The 22,417-nt window shown below is 37.0% G+C and overlaps 1 protein-coding gene and 1 long non-coding RNA gene across 3 annotated transcripts in view; one reads left to right on the top strand and one right to left on the bottom strand.

Annotated features, from left to right (window-relative positions):
- The window catches only part of LOC141278282 (uncharacterized), a 247,517-nt gene that overhangs the window by 7,344 nt on the left and 217,756 nt on the right, over positions 1-22,417 (top strand). The window lies entirely within an intron of this gene.
- Positions 1-22,417, bottom strand: part of RGS7BP (regulator of G protein signaling 7 binding protein) — a 121,585-nt gene that overhangs the window by 43,432 nt on the left and 55,736 nt on the right. For both annotated transcript variants that reach the window (XM_019929984.2, XM_019929985.3), the window contains exon 3: positions 1,826-1,956. In XM_019929984.2, the coding sequence (XP_019785543.1) occupies positions 1,826-1,956 (131 nt within the window). The remainder of the gene's footprint in view (positions 1-1,825; positions 1,957-22,417) is intronic.

Here is a 22,417-nt window from a genome sequence, read left to right as displayed (position 1 = left end):
CCTTTCAAAAGTCTGTTGTGAAAAGACAGAAAGTAGGAGTGGATGGCAGGGAGACCAGATGAAAAACCAAGGAGTTAGAGTGAGACAGGGAGTGAGGGTCACATGGTGTTACGGACAATCATCAGGGGAGATTTCAGGGGCAACACGGGCATGAAATACTGCAAGCACAGCCAATGCAGACCTGGGGAAAAAAAATGACCCATACCCAGTCTAGTCAACCATGATTAGAAAGAATGCAAATACTACTCTGTGTGTGTGTTCATATGTGAATGTGTGTGTGTGTGGGGGGGGGGGTGATGGTGGCAGTGTATGAGAACAGAGAGGACAAACAAAGACATTGGGCCAGTGACAACTGTTTGGGTCATCAGTGTGTCTGAGTATTCAATTTTCTGATCAGGACTCCTGAGTGTCAAGGGGATAATCTCTCCAAACATGAAGTAAAGGTGGAAACCCATGAAAATTCAGCCTTTAGAAGGAAAAAAAAAGATAATATTCATGTATCGAGAAAATAATCTCTCTTTGGAGCAGCGTAGCATAATTTTAGTTCTGACTTGTGCATACATGTGTATGCAAGATTTGATTTTTACAGGTACTTTATCATGTCATCTAGTTCCTCTCAAATTGCATGCTCATTTGATTTCATATCTCTTCTTTAGCTGCTTCTTCACCTGAAAGGTCTTTCTTTTTCCTTCACTGTCTGAACCCTATCCTCACAACCTAGCTCAAGTCCCACGCTTTCTAAAAGATTTTCCCTGATTATTACAGTTTACTGACCTTTTCTATCTCTGAATTTAAATCATAGACAAAGGTTACCTTCTGTGCATCCCTCTATTTCTTGATCTCAAGCACAAAATGTTTGCATTCAGGAGGCTCCCAAAAATTATTGTTCAATGAATTAGCAAAGAAAATATAGATTGAGTCCTCCAGTGACAGAAACTTTTGGCTTCCTCCCCAGCATCCATTCCATTCCATTCCACCCTGTCCCTTTATGCAGTAGCCACTGGTTGGGTGGGGTTGACTCATCTCCTAGCTCCAGGAATGGGCCTTGATTGCCTAAACCAATCAGTTTAATTCCATCCCCTTGGCTACCATGATTGGTTCAAGTGTAGACATGTGGTCTGACCTGGTCCAGTTGGAACGAAGCTCAGGACATTTGCTAGTCTATAAGGGGAGAAATTCTCTCTGTATGCATATGTGATGACTGAAACTGTTGGAATCAGTTTGCAAATGTGTGGGAAGGGCAGCTTGAGGGTAAAGTCAACTCCCCCCACCAGAAGGCAGAACATCACTCAGAATGGGAGTCAGAAGTCTGATCAAGCCATGCTGAAGCCACTGCTGCCTCTAGAGGTTTAATTCATTTAAGCCAATGTAGTCTCTTTATAGCTTAAACCAGGGAATGAGATTTTGTTTGTTGAGTTCCTCCTATTTTTAAATCTTTGGGACACAACTTATAATTTGTCGTCTTGCAACCAAATACATTTAGGGAAGTAGCAGCAATCTTGGATAGCATTTTCTGCCCTAGTAAGATCATTATATAATTTGGCTGCCCATGCTGATTCTAGCCAAAATCATGTTCACAAGTGGTAAAATAATAAATTTGAGAATTGTTTCTACCACAATTTCTATTCAAGGTGGTCAATGTTCTTATGTACTTTGATAGTACTGATATAGACTTCTTTTATTCATTTATATCAAACATTTCCTGAACATTTATATCCATTCCAATTGTGTGTAGATAGACAAATGGTACATATAGGCCTTTGCAAAAGATGAGGTTTTGTTTAACATTTCTCAGTGTTTATGGCAATATATTAAATGAAGATACCTTTTCGATGAAATTGAAGAGACCCCAGCAGACATATGGATTTTAGCATCTCTGTTGTGTACATTTCTAAGCAGCATTGCAGCTGAATGTAGAGCCGACAGATTTCTGGATGGATCTCACCACCTTCTGGGCTGCAACAGAATGAAAGAGAAAAGCTGTGAACATTCTCAAGATTTCACTCATCAGCCATTTGTCTCAGCTCTGAGAGGGGAAAATGCCCACTAAAGATTTCTAAAGCCTTGGGTCTAAAATATAGGACTTCTTGCTTTCAAACCAATAACCAAGGTCACAGTTCTTACATAAGTGTCTTTCTGAATAACAGCTCTTAATATTTTTCCCCTTCAGCAGCAGATTTCTGCTAGGAGCTTAAAATCATAAATGTTTTAAGTAATTGAAAATATCAGACATTTTCAATTTAACTGTTGGAACAAACTCCCAAAATATATTTAAACCATAAGACTATCCTAGCTTGCAAGAAGAGATTAAAAACTCTTATTTTTAGAGAAACTAATGAAGAGCTATTCAGTTACCAGTTAGAAGATAGCTCTTTAGTATTAAGGCCCTAGCATAATATGGTTAGAGAGCCAAGATACAAATTATTTTTATCAGTCTTTTGTCTCAGTCTAAAGGACATCCTTTATTGTTTGCTATGGTTAATTTTTCAAAGGCTAAGTGTTTTTAGTGAAAAAATGAAAAATTTATGAAAAAAGAAAAGTAATAAAATTCTAATAATTTTGCTTAACAATCTAAGCCTAAATAAATACTGAATTTATGCTCTAAAATTTATTATAAAGTACTTGAGCCTTTCTCTATTAACTGTGGTAAAGCAAACAAATGTGAATATGATAAAACATGGAGTGATCACTTTTTAAGAGGAGAGGACTTAGTTGTTGATAGAACACTATTTTATATGCAGGTAAAATAGCATGTATTGAATAAAGCGAACTAAACAAAAGGTATACAACTTAGAGATAGATTAGAAATGAAAGAAGTCTAAAAGGGAACTCTGTCAAATGTCCTAATGTGTTATCTTTATTTTTATCTCCATTCATTTAAAATGCAATGAAATCTGACTAAACAATGCAGCATCTGGATTTGATTCTTTTGTAAAGTGGTCAGTGGCATAATGTCAGGCGCTACTATCAGAAAAAAGATGGTGGCTTCATTTTTATTTAAGTTCTGGAATCACACTATAAAGAATTTGTATTTACATAGCATTTTACAATGATAATAAGTTTATATTTTGAATACTTATTTAGTAGATGAGCCAGCATTATTCAACAATATGGCTTATATAACACAGGAAAATGCAGAATTCTTTGCCTGAGTATGAATGATGCCTGCAAAGTTATTCTCTGTCTTTCCTGTGTCAGAACAAAGGACCTCAAAAGAGCTCATATGCAAAATTTGGCTTTATCTGAAAAATAAGAGCCTATATTACTTTCTCATCTGTGTCTCATGGGTCCAGCCCTAGGCCAACACTGGAATCAAGTATATCTTTGGCGGAAGTCCCAGATTTTCTTGCAGAGCTTCTTCTTCCAGGTGCTTTCCACCCTCAAGCTATCCTCCTGCTCGCTGGAGTTCTCCCCCATCCCTCTGCCACACACACACAACGCCTCATTATTTCATATCATCTTCAGCCTTTCAAAATGTCTCTGCGTCTGTCCTCTCCCCTCTCCTCATGGCCCTGCCAGACTCAAGGAATAATGGGCATCAGTCGTTCACATAATAAAAAGTGATCCTGGTATATTACCTGCTAACATTGATTTTGATAGAAAAAACTGAAGGTAATGTCCCAAAGACAGGCTAGAGGGAAAATATTTTAAAGCAGGCAGGTCTTTTCTGTGCTGCGTCATCATTTCCATCATAGCTGCTTATTTTCACCTAGGCATAACATTGGCCCTAGTGGCTCATATGCAGATTAAAAAAAAAACTATAAAGAGTCTGTGGTATGTATTGTACATTTGATGAATGGGGCAATTAGCCAGTACAGTATCGTTCCAAACCATGGAGTATTCTTATTTTCAGAAGTACAAAATATGTGTTTTGTGGCCTAGTTCCAAAAATATGCAAACTTCATATATATATATGACATTTTATGTAATTTAAACAAATGATTACTGTATTAACAAATCTTTAGAGCCAATATATTATTTTACAGCTGGACTGTGAGAGACAAAGCAATGTATTAAGTGCTTTTGAAAAAAAGGCATGTCAGAACAGAGATTAAAATGCCTAACTCCTATCATTTCCTTGGGTGCCAGCTTCTTAATGCCTCTGTAACCAACGGAGATTCTCTAAGCTGTGGAACCATTTTGCCCTTCTTACATGTTATGGGAGGAAACTGAATGGATGCTGCCAAATCAGCCTAACAAAAATTAATTGATGCTAAAGTTGCGTTATAAATTTTCTGGTTAAAAAATTCTTACATGTGCTCATATATTATCCTTTAACATCTTGGAAAATTGAAGTATAGAGAAAGAAAGAAACTAGTCAAACAGCAACGGGCAAGTTATCTTTTGTGTTAGCGTTTCCCAATGCCTTGACTAGGCTACATTAGCCTCAGGTCTTGTACAATTTATTTCTCCCACTTTAAGAGCTCTAAGCTGTATTACTGCTACTGATTTCTAAAAGTTCATTAAAAGAAAAATTGCTGAATGGGTTATAATACATCTAATATGATCAGTGGGCTGAAATACATTTTTGAGAAGAATTAAGAGCATGTAGGTTATTTTTGTAACAAGTGAGCAAGAGTCAGAGCCTGGAGAACGGAGGAAAAGTCAAGAAAACAACAACGTGGAAACTTGAAACTTCCTAGGGATAAGTTATAAGGCCTAGGGGAGATTTCACATTGAAACCAAATTAGGCCTACATACTTACTCCAGGAACGGAAGCAACTTAACTTAGAGGTAACGTTACCATGTGTGACTGATGCTTAGTCTATAATGATTTACTCTTATTAATCCAGTTGAGGTCTATGAGAGTCACCCTGAGGTGATGCTCATTTAATTCAGTGAAAGAAATTTCAGAAGTTAGTGACTTAGGTGTGATTATTTATTTATTTTTCTATTAAGCAGAAGTCAGGAGCTAACCTGATCATTTTGATTAATTTGAAAGCCTAAGTATTAATAGAAAAACACCCTAAAAATTAACTTCGACAATATTTCAGTGATTTAGAGCTCAAGTTGAATCCAAAAACGTTTAAAATAACTGCCAAGTTATGAATCTTTCAATCAACTCTTTAAGGATGAGAAACAGGATTTAATGTCTTAATATTAGGACTTAAGAGACCTGCACTGGTGTAGTAATAGGGGGACAAGAACACAGACATTGCCTAAGTCACCCCTTGGTAATGGAAATACTCTCTAATGTGAATATTCTTTTTTTTTTTAATTCTTTTTTTTTTTTTTTCGGTATGCGGGTTTCTCACTGTTGTGGCCTCTCCCGTTGCGGAGCACAGGCTCCGGACGCGCAGGCTCAGCGTCCATGGCTCACGGGCCCAGCCGCTCTGCGGCGCGTGGGGTCTTCCCGGACCGGGGCACGAAACCGTGTCCCCTGCATCGGCAGGCGGACTCTCAACCACTGCGCCACCAGGGAAGCCCATAATGTGAATATTCTTATTTTATAATTCAAAAGTAATATGATGAACACCCACCAGAATGACTAAAATTAAAAAGACTGACAATGCCAAATGATGATGATATGGAACAACGTCTCGTACATTGTCGGTAGGAGTTAAAATGGTACAACGCCTTTGAAAAAAGTTCTGGAAGTTTCTTATAAAACTAAACATATACCTCCCTGTGACCTGGCAATTCCACTTCCAGGTATTTACCCAAGAGAAATGAAAATCTGTTCATAAAAAGATCTTTCTAAGAGTGTTCATAGTAGTTTTATTTAGAATAACTAAAAACTAGAAATAGCCTGGATGTCTGTCGAGAGGAAAGTGGATAAAGAAACTAGAATATCGTACATCAACTATACTCCAATTAAAAAGAAAAGCAGCTAGAATATTCCTGCAATAGGATAATACTCAATAATTAAAAGGAGTAAACTCCTTATGCACAGAACAATACTGATAAATCTCAAACACATAATCTTGAGTGAGAAGATCCTTATACAGAAGAGTAAATACTGTATGACTCCATTTATATGAAGCTCTAGAACAGATAAAACTCATCCATAGTGATAAATATTAGAACAGTGGTGGAGAGAGTATCGACTGGGAAGGGATATGAGAGGGAACTTTCTAGTGTTAGGGTAGTATTCCATATCTAGATAAAAGTTTGAGTTACCTGGGTGTACACATTTGGCAAAAGTTATTGAATAGTACACTTGAGATTTGTGCATTGGATTATATGCAAATTTCATTTTTTATAAAAGAACCATAGGCAGTGATATTTCATAAAGGAAAGTACAGATGAGTTCAAAGTTTGTCCCGAAGCTTCTGCAACATGTACCTGGAAAGTATTACTTAAGTGTAAAGAAAGAAAGAGAAAATTGTAGTCAGAGAGATTTTCAGTATATTATAAAATACTTATTCCTTAATTTTGTATTAAGATGTTTTAAAGCATGTTTCACACGGAAGTTGTTGTTAAGATGACTTTAAATTAAGTTATAAGCACTTTTCTTTTACATATTGTATTTCCTCTCCTTTATCCTTTTCAACCCTTTCAATTGAGGCATAATAAATAAATGAAATTTAAAAAAAAGAACCATAGGCAAATATTGAACTCCACTCAAAGATAAGCATGCTGAACTGTTTAGGTGTAAAGTGTCCTGATGTCTGCAACTTCAGAAAAAAAATACAGATTGCGGAGGGATAGAGGGATGAACATACAGATAGATGTGTGGTAAAGCAAGTATAACTTGGCATAAATTGAACAAAACAACTGGGAAGCTTTATGACTAGTAAGGTCAAGTTCGGGGGTTAGCCTACTGGGGATTTTGGTTATGAAATGCCTTGGCCCTGCATCTGTCTGCTCTTTTGCCAAGCTTGCCAGACTTGGTGTTTTGTGCAGCTGCTAATAGCTTCTTGAAAACCAGCAAAATGTTTGTTATTTTGAAAGTCTGTCCCTCATGCAGTGGTTTATATATTTAGATGAAGGCAGAAAGACATAATAAAAGGAAAATGGGTTCCGGAGTCAGAAAACTTAGCTCTAAATATAGACTTTGCTGTGTAGAATTGTGATTGTAGGAAAACCACGTTAAGTTCTCCAAGACTCAGTTTCCTCAGCTGTGAAATAGGCATAACAACTATTCACGACCAAAGTATCTCAAGGTTGGTGCAAGGATCAAATGAGATCACGTATGGGAAAACAAGTAAAAACTGTGAAGGATTGTTAGAAGTTGGCTGCAATCCATCTAAATACATCAAAGTTGTGTATAATCTTATACACAAGCCTTATGGTTGTGTATAATCTTTAGTATTAAAACTTCTCTGCCATTCTAAAACACTGTTTACAGCTACCATACATGGAGCTGAAGGAGACTTTGGTTAAATAAACACACCCTTAGGCTGAGAAAGAAAGGTGTGACCCCATTGACAACCACTCAGCATTTCACAGACTTTGGTGATGACAGATAAACACTTGGGGGTTGTCAGCTAGCAGAGATGGAAACCAGAACTCCTGTTGCAGAAAATATATCCAAGTCGTTCTTCTCAGAACCACCTCTGTTGGCTGTTAAGCCAAATGGCAAGGAAAGACTCAGGGAACCAAATGGGATGAGGGAAAGGGATGATATTCTTTGCTTTATTTTTCAGAGCAAATAGCTGGGGAGGAAAGGGATTAACTGACCTACCCTAGGATAGTGATCTCCGGGATATCTCTTCAAATACCCCCAGTGGTTTCCTCTCAGATAGATTCCACTTATACAAGGATATATCCTAATTCTGTGCCAAATTCAGTGAAGGCTTCAGAGCCCAGCCTTCATACGGTTTCATGAAGGAGATTTCTCAAGGAGGCTCCATGAGTTTACATAATCAGTGAATAGTCAGAGGGCAGAGAGGGCACAAGTGTGTGTGTCTGTGTGTGCATGTGCGTGTGTGAGACCCAGTTATTAGTTTAGGTTTCAAATTCTTAAAATGTAATTACAGGGTCTCTGCAAGTTCATAAACACAGAACAGATGGCAGGTACCTACTAAATGACTATACTCTTTCATAACAAAATAAGCCCTGCAATAGATAGAGGAGATCAGTTAAGCAGAAGAACAGAAACAAGATATTTTTCAAGGTATCTTTATATAATAATAGTTGACTCTTTTGTCTCCAATTTTCTCATAATCTTCCTTTTAGTGAATTTTTATGAAACTTGTGTTTTAAGTGGCAACCTCCTGTATTTTCTTCACAGAGAGTCATAGCAAGTTTGGCTCCCCCAGGAGCCTTTGAAGAAGTAATTGCAGTAATCCCCTCACTTCACCGCATGTCAGTTTCATGGGAACATATGGCTTGGTGACTTTCCTGGCCACTGAACACGAGTCTGGATCAAATTCTGCCTTGGTGCTATTCGGGTTCAGTCAGAAATGAAACTTGACTTTTAACAGCGGAGTGAAACCTGTAGTGCAACAGAACTATCTTTTGGTAGCTACTTTGCATACCTTTTGCAAAGCAACAGGCCTCAGAGGGGCCACACCTTTTATGATTTAGGGCTGTATTCTGGTCTTCATCTCCCTGTTGTTTTGGTCTGCCCTCTGGCAGGATCTTTGACATTTCCCCATGACCCAGTTGAGAAGTTGATAAATAATGGGTAGCATCACCAAGCACCTTGTTCATTTTTTTTCCTGTTTAAAGAGTAAAACCGGGCTTCCCTGGTGGCGCAGTGGTTGAGGGTGTGCCTGCCGATGCAGGGGCCGCGGGTTCGTGCCCAGGTCCGGGAGGATCCGGCGTGCCGCGGGGCGGCTGGGCCCGTGAGCCATGGCCACTGAGCCTGCGCGTCCGGAGCCTGTGCTCCGCAACGGGAGAGGCCACGGCAGTGAGAGGCCCGCGTACCGCAAAAAAAAAAAAAAAAAAAAAAAAAAAAAAGTAAAACCTATATTTAAACGTATTTAAGCACTTTCAAAAAAATCAATAGCCATCAGTTTCCTGACATTGTGATACTTACAATGAAATAAGACTAAAAATATTACTATTGAATTGTAAATCATCTTTTATTCATCTTAAATGTTACTGTTTAAGGCATTACTGAGGAGAGCTGGGAGCAGGTGGTGACCTTTGTGATGCTGAAGAGCCTTTTTGGGCATATCCCAGGGCATCTGAGGTTGGAGGAGTTAATGGGCTGAACATCATAACTTTTTTTCTTGCTACCTGAAACTCATGCTTATTGATCAGGAGAAAACTAACATTTACAAGGCACTATTCCTTCCATTTCCAGAATAAAATATCTTATTCTGTCTTGGCTTCTTCTCCCAACCTTCCATCCTTTTTGGCTTGAGGGTCTTTTGGCCTTTCCATCTTTCCCTCTGATTTTCTCAATGTTTTTCTCTTTATGGTCTCTGGTTGGGACTTATGTGGGGTCTGCAAACAGCTCTTTAAGCCTTGGTTCTCCAGGTCTTGTGATTCTTACAGCTAGCAGATGGAAGCCTGTGGCTGGTGGAGTCTTTGCTGAGATGACAAGTCAGCACCATGGGTTACATGGTGACAGCCAGCCCTATCCCACTGACTGTAGCTAGGATCAGTTTATTTTTAAGTATATACATATTTACATTTGTATTTAAATTAAAGAAGTATATATATATGTTTCCACATTTTAATGAGAAAATATTATTTTGCATCAAAAATCAAGATTTTCAACCTCTGATGCTTATTGTTTTCACCTGGTAGCAATGATCTTCAAAGATCAGTTATCATTCAGTGATCATGTGTTACACTGGAAAGAATTCAGCTCATTAATTTTCATTATATTCAAAGTTTGGGTCATTAATTGCAGCAACGGGTTAATTCCTGCTTTTATCCACTGGAATTTTAGGGTTCAACATATTAAACTGTTGGTTTATCTAAATGGCATTTAGCTCCTCATTCTTTTTTTTTTTTTTTTTTTTGCGGTACGCGGGCCTCTTACTGCCGCGGCCTCTCCCGTTGCGGAGCACAGGCTCCGGACGCGCAGGCCCAGCGGCCATGGCTCACGGGCCCAGCCGCTCCGCGGCATGTGGGATCTTCCCGGACTGAGGCACGAACCCGCGCCCCCTGCATCGGCAGGCGAACTCTCAACCACTGAGCCACCAGGGAAGCCCTAGCTCCTCATTCTTCATTTGATCTTAGCGAAAAGGCCAAGAAGCGATTAGCTCCTCATTCTTAATTATGTCTTTAAACTAGGTGATGCTATATTTTTCTTTAGCTAAAGCTATAGGCTTCATCAATATTGCAGAACAATGACATGACTTTAAAACAACCTGAGGTAACTGGGCTGACCAAATTTAACTTATTCAATTAATCCAAAAGAGAGTTTTTGATGAAAAGAAAAAGAAATTTCCCCATCTCATTTAACTGCATGGCACAAAATGTTGATCAGTACTTTAATATCCAATGATGACAATTCAGTATAGTTACATATACCAATATGTATAGTTATAGAGTAACTAATTGTCAAATCCATTGTGGTTGTGGCTTCTTCTTATATGTGAGAGACTGTTTATCTAGAGTGATGGCCTGAGAGGTGACAAAACGTCATGAGAGTCCAAAATATAGCTCACACAGGCCTGAAATTCTTTCTTTTTTTTTTTTTTTTAACCTCACAAAACGATTAAACCAGGAAGGCTCTTTGGGGAGCATTTAGGAAAAGGGTAGAAAGATGGCGTCTGTTTATCATATAAATAACAATGGCAACTACATATAGCTCCTCCTATGTGCCAGAGCTTCAGTGCTGCCAGTTTAGCTCTCTGGCTCATTTTTCAGTTTACATGAAGGATCTTGAGAAGAGTTAGAACTTTTTTAGCATTTTGCAGTCTACTTTTCCAACTTCAGACTCCTACCCAATGCTAGAAGTTCTTCAAACATTATACCTAATGGGATTCTCTCGTGTTATTCTGTCTTTCTATTGGCATGCAATGATAATTTGTATTTTTTGCATAACTCTCAAAAGATGACACTTCATGACAATATGTTAATGTGCGTTTCTAAGACAGATGTAACAGCTATTTTCTACAAAAAGGCAAAAGCTTTATGCAAACAGAAGAGACCAGTATCTATACACATGGAAAATATCATATACTACCATGAGTTTTTTTCACTGGACTATAAATTCCTTGAGGCCAGAAAGTTTATCTTATTTATCTCCATAACCTCCAACACTTAATGACTGTCTGGTACATAGTACGTTCTCAATTAAACAGTTCACCAAGGCAGCCTTAAAAAGTAGCGCCTACATGATATGCAGAAGCTGAGGCTGGAATTACAGTGCTTGGTTCTGCCATCACCAGCTCCATTTCACAATTAGAGATTGGTTTCTTAAGAATTTCCTTTCTTGCAGCCTTCTTTTTTTTTCTTTAAGCTGTTTTATAAAAATAATACATATTAACAGACATTTTATGTAGATAAGTAAAAATAAGGAAAGGATGACTTATACTAATACCAGAGGTATCCATTATTAATGTTTTGGTATGTTTCCTTCCAGATTAATATCCCTAAGAGCAGGAAGTTTTATCCATTACTTCTGTTCCCCAAGCACTTAGCAGAGTGCCTGGCTCACTGAAGGCTCTCAATCCATGATTGTTTAAATGAATCAAACTGAATGCTCAAGGCTGACCATGTATGAATCCAAGTGTTACATGTAGTGTTCTCAAAGGGGCAAGGCTAGTACCTTCAGAGTGGTCAAGTCAGTGAAGGAAGCAACGGTAATCTGACCACCTGAGGGGGAGAGCCCATTTTACAGCAGTAGCTCACGTTTTCTCAAAGAAAGAAAAAATATTAACATAAAGGCCACCTTCCAACCTCCATATAAAGCATAAGTGGTCCTGCAACAAACAGTTCTGGGTTTAGATCTTGATTTCATTACTTATAACTATGTGATCTCAGGCAACTTTCTGAACCTCTCAGTGCCTCAGAAACTGAATTAGGATAGTAATACCTGATTCAAAGCATTATTGAAAAGATTTAAGTGAAATAATAGATGGGAATTATATGGTCATAACAAGTACAAATGAATGGGGGAAGTATTCCAGGGAGGCAATTCTGCATGTAATGCCTAGACATCTTTACAACTTTGTTACAGGCTTTTTTTCCTATTTAATTATTAATTCAAATAATATTTATTGATTTCGTGCTATTAACAAAGGGAGAATCTGGAAAAAAAGAAGGAAAGCGTCACTTTTTCTGGAGTCCTTTTTTAAGAGTTCATGGAAACTCCCATTATTATCCTATGGTGTTTTTATTTGGTGATAACATATTGTAAAGTCTCCCCTAAGACATTGGTTTTTCTGAACAGTGACAGGAAACTTGCAGTCTTTTGTTTCTTCCTTGATGTGGTATCATTTTACTGCCATCGGGTTTTCACCTTAATGGCTCCATCATGGAGATCTGCATGTAATTTTTTTTTCTTTCTTAATGGTAAAGTATAATGTGCCATTAGGTGAAACAGAATGAAAGGACTCTGCACCTCTGCCAACAGTCAGCTCAAGAACAGAAATAGCTCTTCCAAGCAGACAGACATATGGGCAGGAGAGAGTGATTTACAAATCTTTAGACCAGTCTCTCCAATAGAGGCATTACTTCTGATTTTTAAAATAGTATGAGTTATGTAAGATCATTAGCCTTTAGCTAGGAAAAAACAAAAAGGGTCGTGGGCTTCTCACAGGACTTGAGGGTAGGAACTCGCTTTATTATTTCTTGGCATTTGATTCAGCATTAGCAAAGTAAAATAAAAAGAACATTTCATGGGAGTTTACTAGGTGCCAGATACCATGCCAAGCACTTACATCTCATTTAATTCTCCCAATGAATCTGTGAAGTAGTTACTGTCCTTATCCTTAGCTTACCGATTGAAGGAAGTGAAGTTTAAGAGAGGTTAAGGAACTTGCTCAAGGTCAAACTAATTGTAAACACAGTGATAAGACTCAAACCTAAATTTATGCTTTTAAGTACTCTGTAATATTACCAGAACTGAGTGCTCAGGAACCGAACTGTATTTATATCTTTGTCACTCATCTCATGCATAGTTATTGAGAGCATACTTTATGCAAAATATTGTGCTAGGAATGAAATAACTTTTTTTCTACTTTTTATTTGTTGAGGCCCTTAATTATTGTAGCTTAAGTTGGCCCTACTCCTAGTTCTTCAATTTTTCCATTTATAATAAGTGCACAGTGATATTTTCTGCCTGGCTCAGGGAAATGCATAACACTAAGGGAGCATAAGTGTATAACACAGGATGCATGCCAGGCTAGTGCAAGCTGGTGTTTGTGGGGGGAGCGGGGAAGACTGCCAGTGAGGACAGTGTGTCCCCTAAGCCCCCAGGGGTCCCTCCATCTAAGCAGAGCAATGAGGGTGGGGAAAGGGTGTGTTAAATATTGGGTATGGAGTTCTCTTTCTGGCTTTTTGTGCTCTTTTCCGATGCACAAACATGAATGGATTGAGTGGGGAGTGCGTAGGTGCCCTTGATGCTGTTCATGGGTCGTAACTATTCTCTCTTTTGCCTACCGAGAGGGAGAAGTCTCCAGCATGTAATGCAGAGGGCTCTTTATTATAAATGTGAGAGTTCTCTGCACAAGAGGAGGAATAAACACTATAGATTATTTGCAAAGCATTTTAGAAGTGAGCAGTGAGATAAATATATTAATGCAAATATATGACATTGTTGGTGGCTAATGGCTCAGCCGACTTAGACCGTAAGAGTTTTAAAATGTTAGACAAGTAGTCTTCATACTTTGTATATCATGCATTCCTACCCATAAAAAAATTAAGTATGCACTCCTACTATACATGTATTTGTTGATACACCATACATATATAATGATATTAACATATTGGGCATATTAAAATGTAAAAAAATAGGAATTAGAAAAAGAGACCATAAAATATAAAGTTACAATATTTTCTTTCAGATCATCTTGCACACCGTTTGAAGCCCACAGGCTAAGATCAGAAGTTCTCAAACTTTAATGTGCATTAGAATCACTTGAAAGGCTTGTTAAACCATAGTCTGCTGGGCTCCATCCCTAGAGTCTGGGCTGTGGCCTGATCATTTGATTTCAAATAAGTTCCCAGCTGATCTAGGAAACACACTTTGAGATGCAACAGGTTAGCCTAATACAGCCTTACCCCTTAGGGAAGGTATGCAGCATCCAATGGAAAGAAGCAATAATGATGGCCAGTAGAAAGGCTGATATTTAAAGCAGACGACCCTGTGGAGAACCCCCAAATCATAACACACAGCCACAGAGATGATTTCATTAAGCAAAAGAGTCGCTTAATGGAATCCAAGTATGTTCCAGGCACAAAGAGAGAAAAATGTTTTCAGATAACATTCCAGATACACATTAAGGAAATCTTAGTAAGTAGGTCCAAACCCACACCTTAGCTCAAACTTAAGCAGATGGAAGACCATGGGAGGTTCCAGGACGGCAGTGATACAGCATCCCACATGGCAGACACCCCTGAGAAGCCAAGCATGGCTTGGCAGACTCTTCTGAGAGCCCTCCTGGAGGGTGAGCATTCAAGTTGAAAATCCTATTTGGTTTGCTCTCCAGGTTTTACTGGGCAAGGCTTTATTCTAATTTTAAAAACGTCTTGTTTTAAAAGTTTTGCTTCATTTTGGCCTTCTTTCATTTCTTGTCTTTGAACTCACATTGCAACACTCTTAATACAAACTGACATCTTATTGCAAACCAAAGGAAGTGCGGTAACACCGACTTTACAAATTAGTATATGAGTTAATGAAGAGCCCCCAAATGCTGAGATGACTGGAAAGTGACACTGTTCGGGCAAGGGCAAGGATGATAACCTCTACCTCCTGTTCTGAACAAATCCCTTACAGGGGTGCTCATTTGGAAGCCAGTGGGAAAGGCAGGGAATTCATAAACTTATGTTCCAGCTCACACTACTAATATTCCAGAGACTCATAACAGAAACCAAACGTGCCTACAGCTGATGAAAACTGCTTGAAGGTTGTTAGGCTGTGGCATGGACAGGGGCCTGCAGTCTCAGGGCAAAGTAAAGACAGCTCCTCTCTGGCTTTGTGAAAGGTAAAAATCCTGCTTGTGTTCTCTGGACCTGCTGCAAGGGTGGGAAACATCCTTCAGCGGAGTGTAACAGGGAAACTGGAAAAGTTGATCCAGGCAGGAAATGGAAGAATAATAGAAGCCTGGCTGACACGAAGACAGAGGGAAAGGACCAATGGGGACAATTCTGTGTGGGAACTTAACTACATTTCATGGTGGAAGGTTATGCATGCTGGCTGCTAAACCTGCAGTGAAACATGGAATTTAGCCCATTCTTTCCCAGGGGTTTGGGTGGACAGGAAATATTTATTTATTTATTTTTTTAGGAATTAATTTCTATTTAATTTTTACACTACCATTTCTCTCTGTCTTGTTTTTATTTTTTATAAAAAGTGCAGCTACTCTTTGTGAAGAATGTCATTCCTTTTCCAAGTTGATTACTTTGACTAGTGTGTGCTTAAGTTACATTTCCCAACATGAATATGTGAAGTCTCTGAGTGATATACACACATTCATTTCCCTCGCCTGTGAATTATGAAAGGCAATTTCTGTTGCAATTTAAACATGTCGTGTAATTAAAGATACAAATCTTGAAATATCTTTTTTTCACCATTCTATCCTTGTTTTTACATACACACACACACACACACACACACACAGAGGCACACACGGATTTTTTTATGTCAAGCATGCAGTGTTCTACCAGAAAGGAACAATGTCAAAAATAATAGCAAGGATAAAGAAAAATAATCACCCAGTCTACATGGAGCCAAGAGAAAGACTTAGAAAACAGAGTCAGAAGTTGTAAGGCAATTTTCCCAAGCATCAAGCAGTATTATATTTGTTTGCTCTCTGAAAATGAGAAAATAGTATTATGACAAAGTTAAAATCATTTTTAGATGAAAAACAAATTATGCCCAAATCCCACATCTTAATGTATCTAAGTTAACTTTCGTGACAAATTTTCTAAACTTTGACTATCTGGGTATTTGCTTTTACTCAGTTAAAATAATTGTAGGCCAATTTTGTATTTCTTTTTTTTTAAACTTATCACCCTATCATAAACATTTTCCCATTTTGAATAATTTCAACATGGTAATGAGGGTTAAGAAAACCAAATGTCTGTCCTGCAGAGCAGCATTGTTCAGCAGACCTTCCTGAAATGATGGAAACAGTCTTCTGCGCTGAGCAGTGTGGTAGCCACTCACTTCATGTGGCTGCTGAGTCTCTGAAATAGGCTAATGTGACTGAGGAACTGAATTTTTAACTTTTAAAAAAATTTATTGATGTATAATTGATTGACAATGTTGTGTTAATTTCTGCTGTACAGCAAAATGATTCAGTTATACATATATGTACATTCTTTTTCATATTCTTTTCCATTATGCTTTATCACAGGATATTGAAAACACTTCCCTGTGCTATACAGTAGGACCTTGTTTATCCATCCTATATATAATAGTTTACAGCTGCTATTCCCAAACTCCCAGTCCTTCCTGAATTTTTAATTTTATGTAAATCTAAATTTCAATGTCTCCAGCATTATATAAGTATACCAATTTCACTGCAGAACTACCAAACCTGGATGTAATTATTTTTTGACATGTTGCTAATTTACACTGTGTAAGATTCTATATATTATTTTACCATGTGCTTTATCACCTATTAGCAGAGTTGAATCTTTTCCTTCATGTTTGCTTATTCCAATTGTGTGTTTATGCCCTTTGTCTATTTTAGGCTGAAGTCTTTGCTATAAATCCCATGCACTGTATTTCTTTATTTCTGGCAATAGTTCCTACTAATTTCATATACTCCTTTTTTTTTCTAATTTGTATCCCCTAGAATTTCAGTACAATTTTTTCCATTGTATTTTTTTAATAAGCATTAAAATATTTCTGCATTTTTACTTACAATTTCTTGTTCGAGGGTTTAAAACAATTTTAATAAGATTAACAGTTTCGCCTGTATAAAAACTAAACTAGTATTAAAACAAGAGAAAGATGCAACCAGTGATTGCACTGAGTAAAATGGACAAAGATGTTTGAATAATATATGAAACTCACTCAGGTCATAAGAAAACAATCCACTGAGAGGTGTAGCAAGGTTTTTTGCTCATTTTTTGTGTGTGTGTGCCTATTATCTGCTACACATTTTATTCCATTGGCATCTGGCCTCAATTTTTGTTGTGGAGAAACCTGCTTTCAGTTTAATCGTAGTTCCTCTGTAGGTAATGTCTTTTCTCGCTGGTTGCTCTTAAGGTCTTCCTTTTTCCTTGGGTCCTGTTGTATCATTCCATTCTATTTTCTCTTTCTGATACTCTTATTAGAAATATGTTGGGCTGTCTCATTTTAGTCTTCATGTCTGCTTAACCCCTCTTTTATATTTTCTGTACTTTTCTCTGTTGCATTCTCAGCATTTTCCTTAGATCCATCTTCCGGTTAACTCTTTTTAGCTGTTTATCATCTATCCATTAGGTTTTCATTTTAAGGATCATATTTTTCATGTCTGGAGTGGGTTCTTCTCCAAATATAGTTGGTCTTTCTACATACCCTCTTTTGTCCCATGTTTTTAATTCTTCTTTTGTGCCTTTATTATGATTTAAGACATGCATACTCTAAGTCATTATCAGGTAATGCTATTAACTAAAGTTCTTGGAGAGTTAAAATCCTACTGTTTATTTTGCATGTTATTCTTACCTTTGCTGCGTTCTTTGTGTTTTACAATTTAAGCTTGCTCTCATTTTCAGCAGGACTTTATCTGTATATTCCTGAGAAGTATTGCTTTTACACTACAATAGCAGAGTAAATCCTGGTTATAATTTCTTAGAAGGCCAAGTCAAGTAAACATCGTGGTTACTTGTGCTGGTGGTACATTATGCAGGGACTACCTTTTCCACAGAAGGAAGGAAGGAAGGAAGGGAGGAAGGGGAGGGAGGAAGGAAGAAAGGAAGGTCTACAAATTCAAGTAATACTAGGTCATCTGTAAGATTAACTGTGAAACTACAAAAAGAGAAACTACAAAAAAACTATAAAAAGGCTAAAAAACAAAAACACCAGAGATTCATTAATGTAAGAACTAGCATTAAAGTGTTATGTTTGCAGGTTTCAATTTGACATTGATTCTTCCATGGAAGTCATCATTAGGAGAGGAAAAAAAGTGAATCCTGATCATTTATTTTTCTTTGAACAATACGAGACTTGAAACAAAAATACCCTGATTTAAGATTATCTGAGCATTTACCACTATACCATGACCATGTTACTTCAAAACAGAATCAAAAGCTTCCAAATAGATAAAACCATCAACAGACACCTTAGAAAGAAAAAAGCAACATTTAAAAGTCCATAAAAATCTTCAATTTAAATTCAGACCCAGGTGTAAAAATTTGATGTAGACCACAAAGAAGAAATTCTGATTCCTGATTATGTTGAATCAGATCACATAATTGCTTCATGTGTAGAAGAAATTAAATATGAAGATGTGTTAGGCATATTAGGCCAGTTATATTTTAAAACGATTGTTTTACAAAAGCAAAGAAAAATTTTGTTTTGTTGAGAAATTAGTGCAAAGGCAAAAAAAAAAAAAAAAAAAAAAATAGGGTCAGGGAGTAGAAAAGAAAAGAAAAAGAAAAAGGAAAAACCCCTGGAATGCAGTAATATACATTCACTTGAAAGGCCAAATAATCAAAAATATGTCAGAAGTAGCTAATATAGGCTGAAAACTGAATGAATTTTGGAAGGCTATTTAGAAAATATTGCTTAGGAAAAGTAATCAGAATTGATAGAAGAAAAAGGAGTTAAAAATAAAAAAGATAATTTTCCTAATATGTATATTTTAAAATATCATTTGGGGAACTGTTATTCAGGGGATATACTTTTTGCATTAGACCACATTATCAACATTTTGTGATCATCAAAACCTAGTTTATTGAGTGTGGAGGTAATTTGCTTTAAGATATACCTTAAAAATAAGGAAAATGAATTCTGTAGATAAGAGATGAAGAGATGCATTGAATTTTCAAAAATATTTGACAAAGTTGCATATCCAGATTCTGATTAAGGAGAAAAGGTCAAGTTTGTAAGATATCAGACATGGAGATGGTACATTAACCTGATACTGTTTGGGTACACTGGTAAACTTAATATGAGGGTGTCAGGTTAACAAATACATTTTAAAAAGAAACTGTTTGTGAACAAGATGATACTTAATTGGAAGACGTGAAAAATTGTCCTAAAATTTAAAAAGTGAAGGATTTTAGATTAACCACAAAGAATAGTATGCTAATATGTAATGGACTAATTAATTCAATATTGATTGCTTAATATATAACGAAAGAAAAGAAAGATGCAATGTTTCACAAAAAATTGCAGCAAAGCACACTGTATGATGCTGATTTAAAAAAGATCAGAAGCTGCATGGAAAAAAATCCCTTTGGTCTTATTAGCCAAGTGCTGATCTGAAATACTTTTTCTGAATACTTGATGTCTGAAAATGAATTGAAGCACACTCTATTGTTCTGATATAGGCTGACTCTCATAAACATCCTTAAGACAAAGTATGTTTCTGTAGAGAGTAATCTTTGTCTATTTTAGTATTGTGTTGGCAAAAGGGGTCACATTCTAGAACGATGGTAACAAATAAATGGAAATCCCGATACAGAGACAAGGTGGTAATAACTGGGTTTCAACAAAATAAAATATCATTTCAGTGAGCATTTGGTTTGAGAAATTGCTGATATGATTTTATTCTGATTTAATTGATTTAGAAAATACTATTTTGATAGGTTTAGGCTGCTTCATGTTTAATATATTTAAAAGTGTGTTTGTTTTACAAAATAAGGAATGTTCTATTTATGTTCTGAATGTTTATGTACCCTCAAAATTCATATGTTGAAGCCCTAACCCACAAGGTTTTGGTATTTGGAGATGAGGCCTTTGGAAGATAATTAGGGTTAGATGAGGTCATGAGGGTGGGACCTGGTCTGATGAGATTAGTGCCCTTATCAGTAGAGTCACTAGAGAGAGTTTGCTCTGTCTCTCTGCCATGTAAGGACACAGGGAGAAAGGAGCCATATGCAAGCCAGGAAGAGGGTTCTCACCAGAACCCAACCATGCCAGCACCCTGATCTTGGACTTCCAGCCTCCAGAACTGTGGGAATTAAATTTCTATTGTTTCAGCAGTCTGCCTATGGTAGTTTTTGGGTGGCAGCCTGAGCAGGCTAAGACATTCTACTAAAAAGGGAGGGCTATATTCTTCAAAAATGGAAATGTCATAAAAGACCCAGAATAGTTTATGGAAATATCCCAGATTAATGGAAGCTAAAGAGACATGGCAACTAAATGCATTACCTGACCTAGAGTGGAACTTGCACTGGAAAAGGAGAAAATGCTGTAAAAGACAGTATTAAGTCAACTGACAAAAATGGACTATGGATGATAGATTAGATGATTCTTGTTTCACTGTACATTTATGAAGTTGGTAACTATACTGTGGTTATGCGGAGTAGCCCTATTCTTAGGAAATATACACTGAAATATTTAGGCATAAAGGGCCATGATGTGTGCAACTTACCCTCAAATGGTTCAGAAAATAATCATATATATAATGACATGTACATATATAATGATAAAGCAAATAGGGTAAAATATTTACGAGTGAATAAAATATTTACAATGAGTATGCAGGTATTCTTTGCACTATATTTTTGCAACTCTTTTTATAAGTCTGAAATTATTTCTAAACAACAAAAATTATCTCATTTTGAAATTCATGCAGAAAGGAATATTTAGGTTCTTTTCAAGGTGATGTTCAGTAAACGGTATAGTCATACTGGTTTCATGAGTCAGTCCCTGAAAATAACAAACCAGTCACAATTGGCTTTGTTAGTAAGATGCATTTCTTAGATAACTGCTTAAAAAAATAACTCCTGAGGATCCGCGGAAAAGTCAGGAGCCCTAATGCCCCGCTCCCCACCCCTCTCTTCTGACACAAGGAAAGAAGGCAGTTCATCTCTATGACCCTCTTTTTGTTTAATTATAAAAGTATGAGATCAGACTTATTTCAAATGCCTTCATAGGGTTTTGTGGAGATAATGTGTGAGAAAGTACTTCACCCTTACCGATACAGATTTAGATCAGACAGAAATACAGCAGGAGCTACAATCAAGTAGGGTTTGGACACTTTTCTGTGTAGCAAAAGGAAGTAGAAAACACTTTTCTCAAAAGACTGGCAAAGCTACCCAATAGGTCACTCTTTTAAGGGTAACACTTTTTCCTTAATAAGAAATTAACACATACTCATCCTAGAATCTTTGAAAATTAACCTTAAGGAAGACAAAAAGTCACCCATGATTCCACACAGTAATTTACTGTATTTTGCATATGTTTTCCTTAGTGAATATATAAATATAAAATTCATAAGTTTAGAATGAATGGGATCATATCATAACTAGTATTTTGTAAGCTGCTTTAAGAATAATGTTACGTTGTGAACACTTTTCCGTGTTAATATACCCACAGACTTCCTTTTTAAGGAAAACATCCACAAATCTTTGAAAAAATGCATGACTGTTTTCTTGGGATAAGTCACTACAATTGGAATTTCTGAATGAAAGGTGGGAATTTTTTTTACAGCTTTATTGAGGGATAATTGACCAAAATTATATATATGTAAGGTGTACAATGTGATGTTTTGATATATGTATACATTTATGAAATGGTTACCACAATCAACCTAATTAATATATCCATCATCTCACATAGTTACCATTTGTGTGTCTGTGTGGTGGGAATATTTAAGATCTACTCTCTTAGCACATTTCAAGGTCACAAATACAGTATTGTTAACTGTAGTCATCATGCTGTACAATGGATTTTCAGAATTTATTCATCTTGCATATATTAAACTCTGTAGCCATTGGCCAACATCTTCCCATTTCCCTTACTCCATGGCCCCTGGCAACTACCATCCTACTCTCTCCTTTTATAAGTTCAATTTGTTTAGATTCCACATATAAGTGAGATCATGCAGTATTTGTCTTTCTGTGTCTGGCTGATTCTACTTAACGTAATGTCCTCTAGGTTCATCAGTGTTGTGGTAAATGGCAGAATTTCCTTCTTTTTTAATGCTGAATGATATTCCATTATATATATGGAATATATATATATAGCTGTCCAGTATATATGGCATATATGTGATAAATACAATTTTTTTAAAGATTATTTATTTTATTTATTTTTGGCTGCGTCGTCTTAGTTGCAGCATGGGGATCTTCATTGAGGCGTGCAGGATTTTTCATTGTGGCCTGCAGGTTCTTCGTTGTGGCACTTGGGCTTCTCTCTGGTTGTGGTGTGCAGGTTTTCTCTTCTCTAGCTGTGGCGTGCAGGTTCCAGAGTGTGTGGGCTCTGTAGTTTGCGGCACACAGGCTCTTTAGTTGAGGTGCA

The sequence above is a fragment of the Tursiops truncatus genome, chromosome 3 (genome assembly GCF_011762595.2).
Source record: "Tursiops truncatus isolate mTurTru1 chromosome 3, mTurTru1.mat.Y, whole genome shotgun sequence".
NCBI classification, from domain to species: domain Eukaryota; kingdom Metazoa; phylum Chordata; class Mammalia; order Artiodactyla; family Delphinidae; genus Tursiops; species Tursiops truncatus.
The sequence above is the reverse complement of the archived record's forward strand: the minus strand, read 5'-3'. Positions and strand labels throughout refer to the sequence as shown.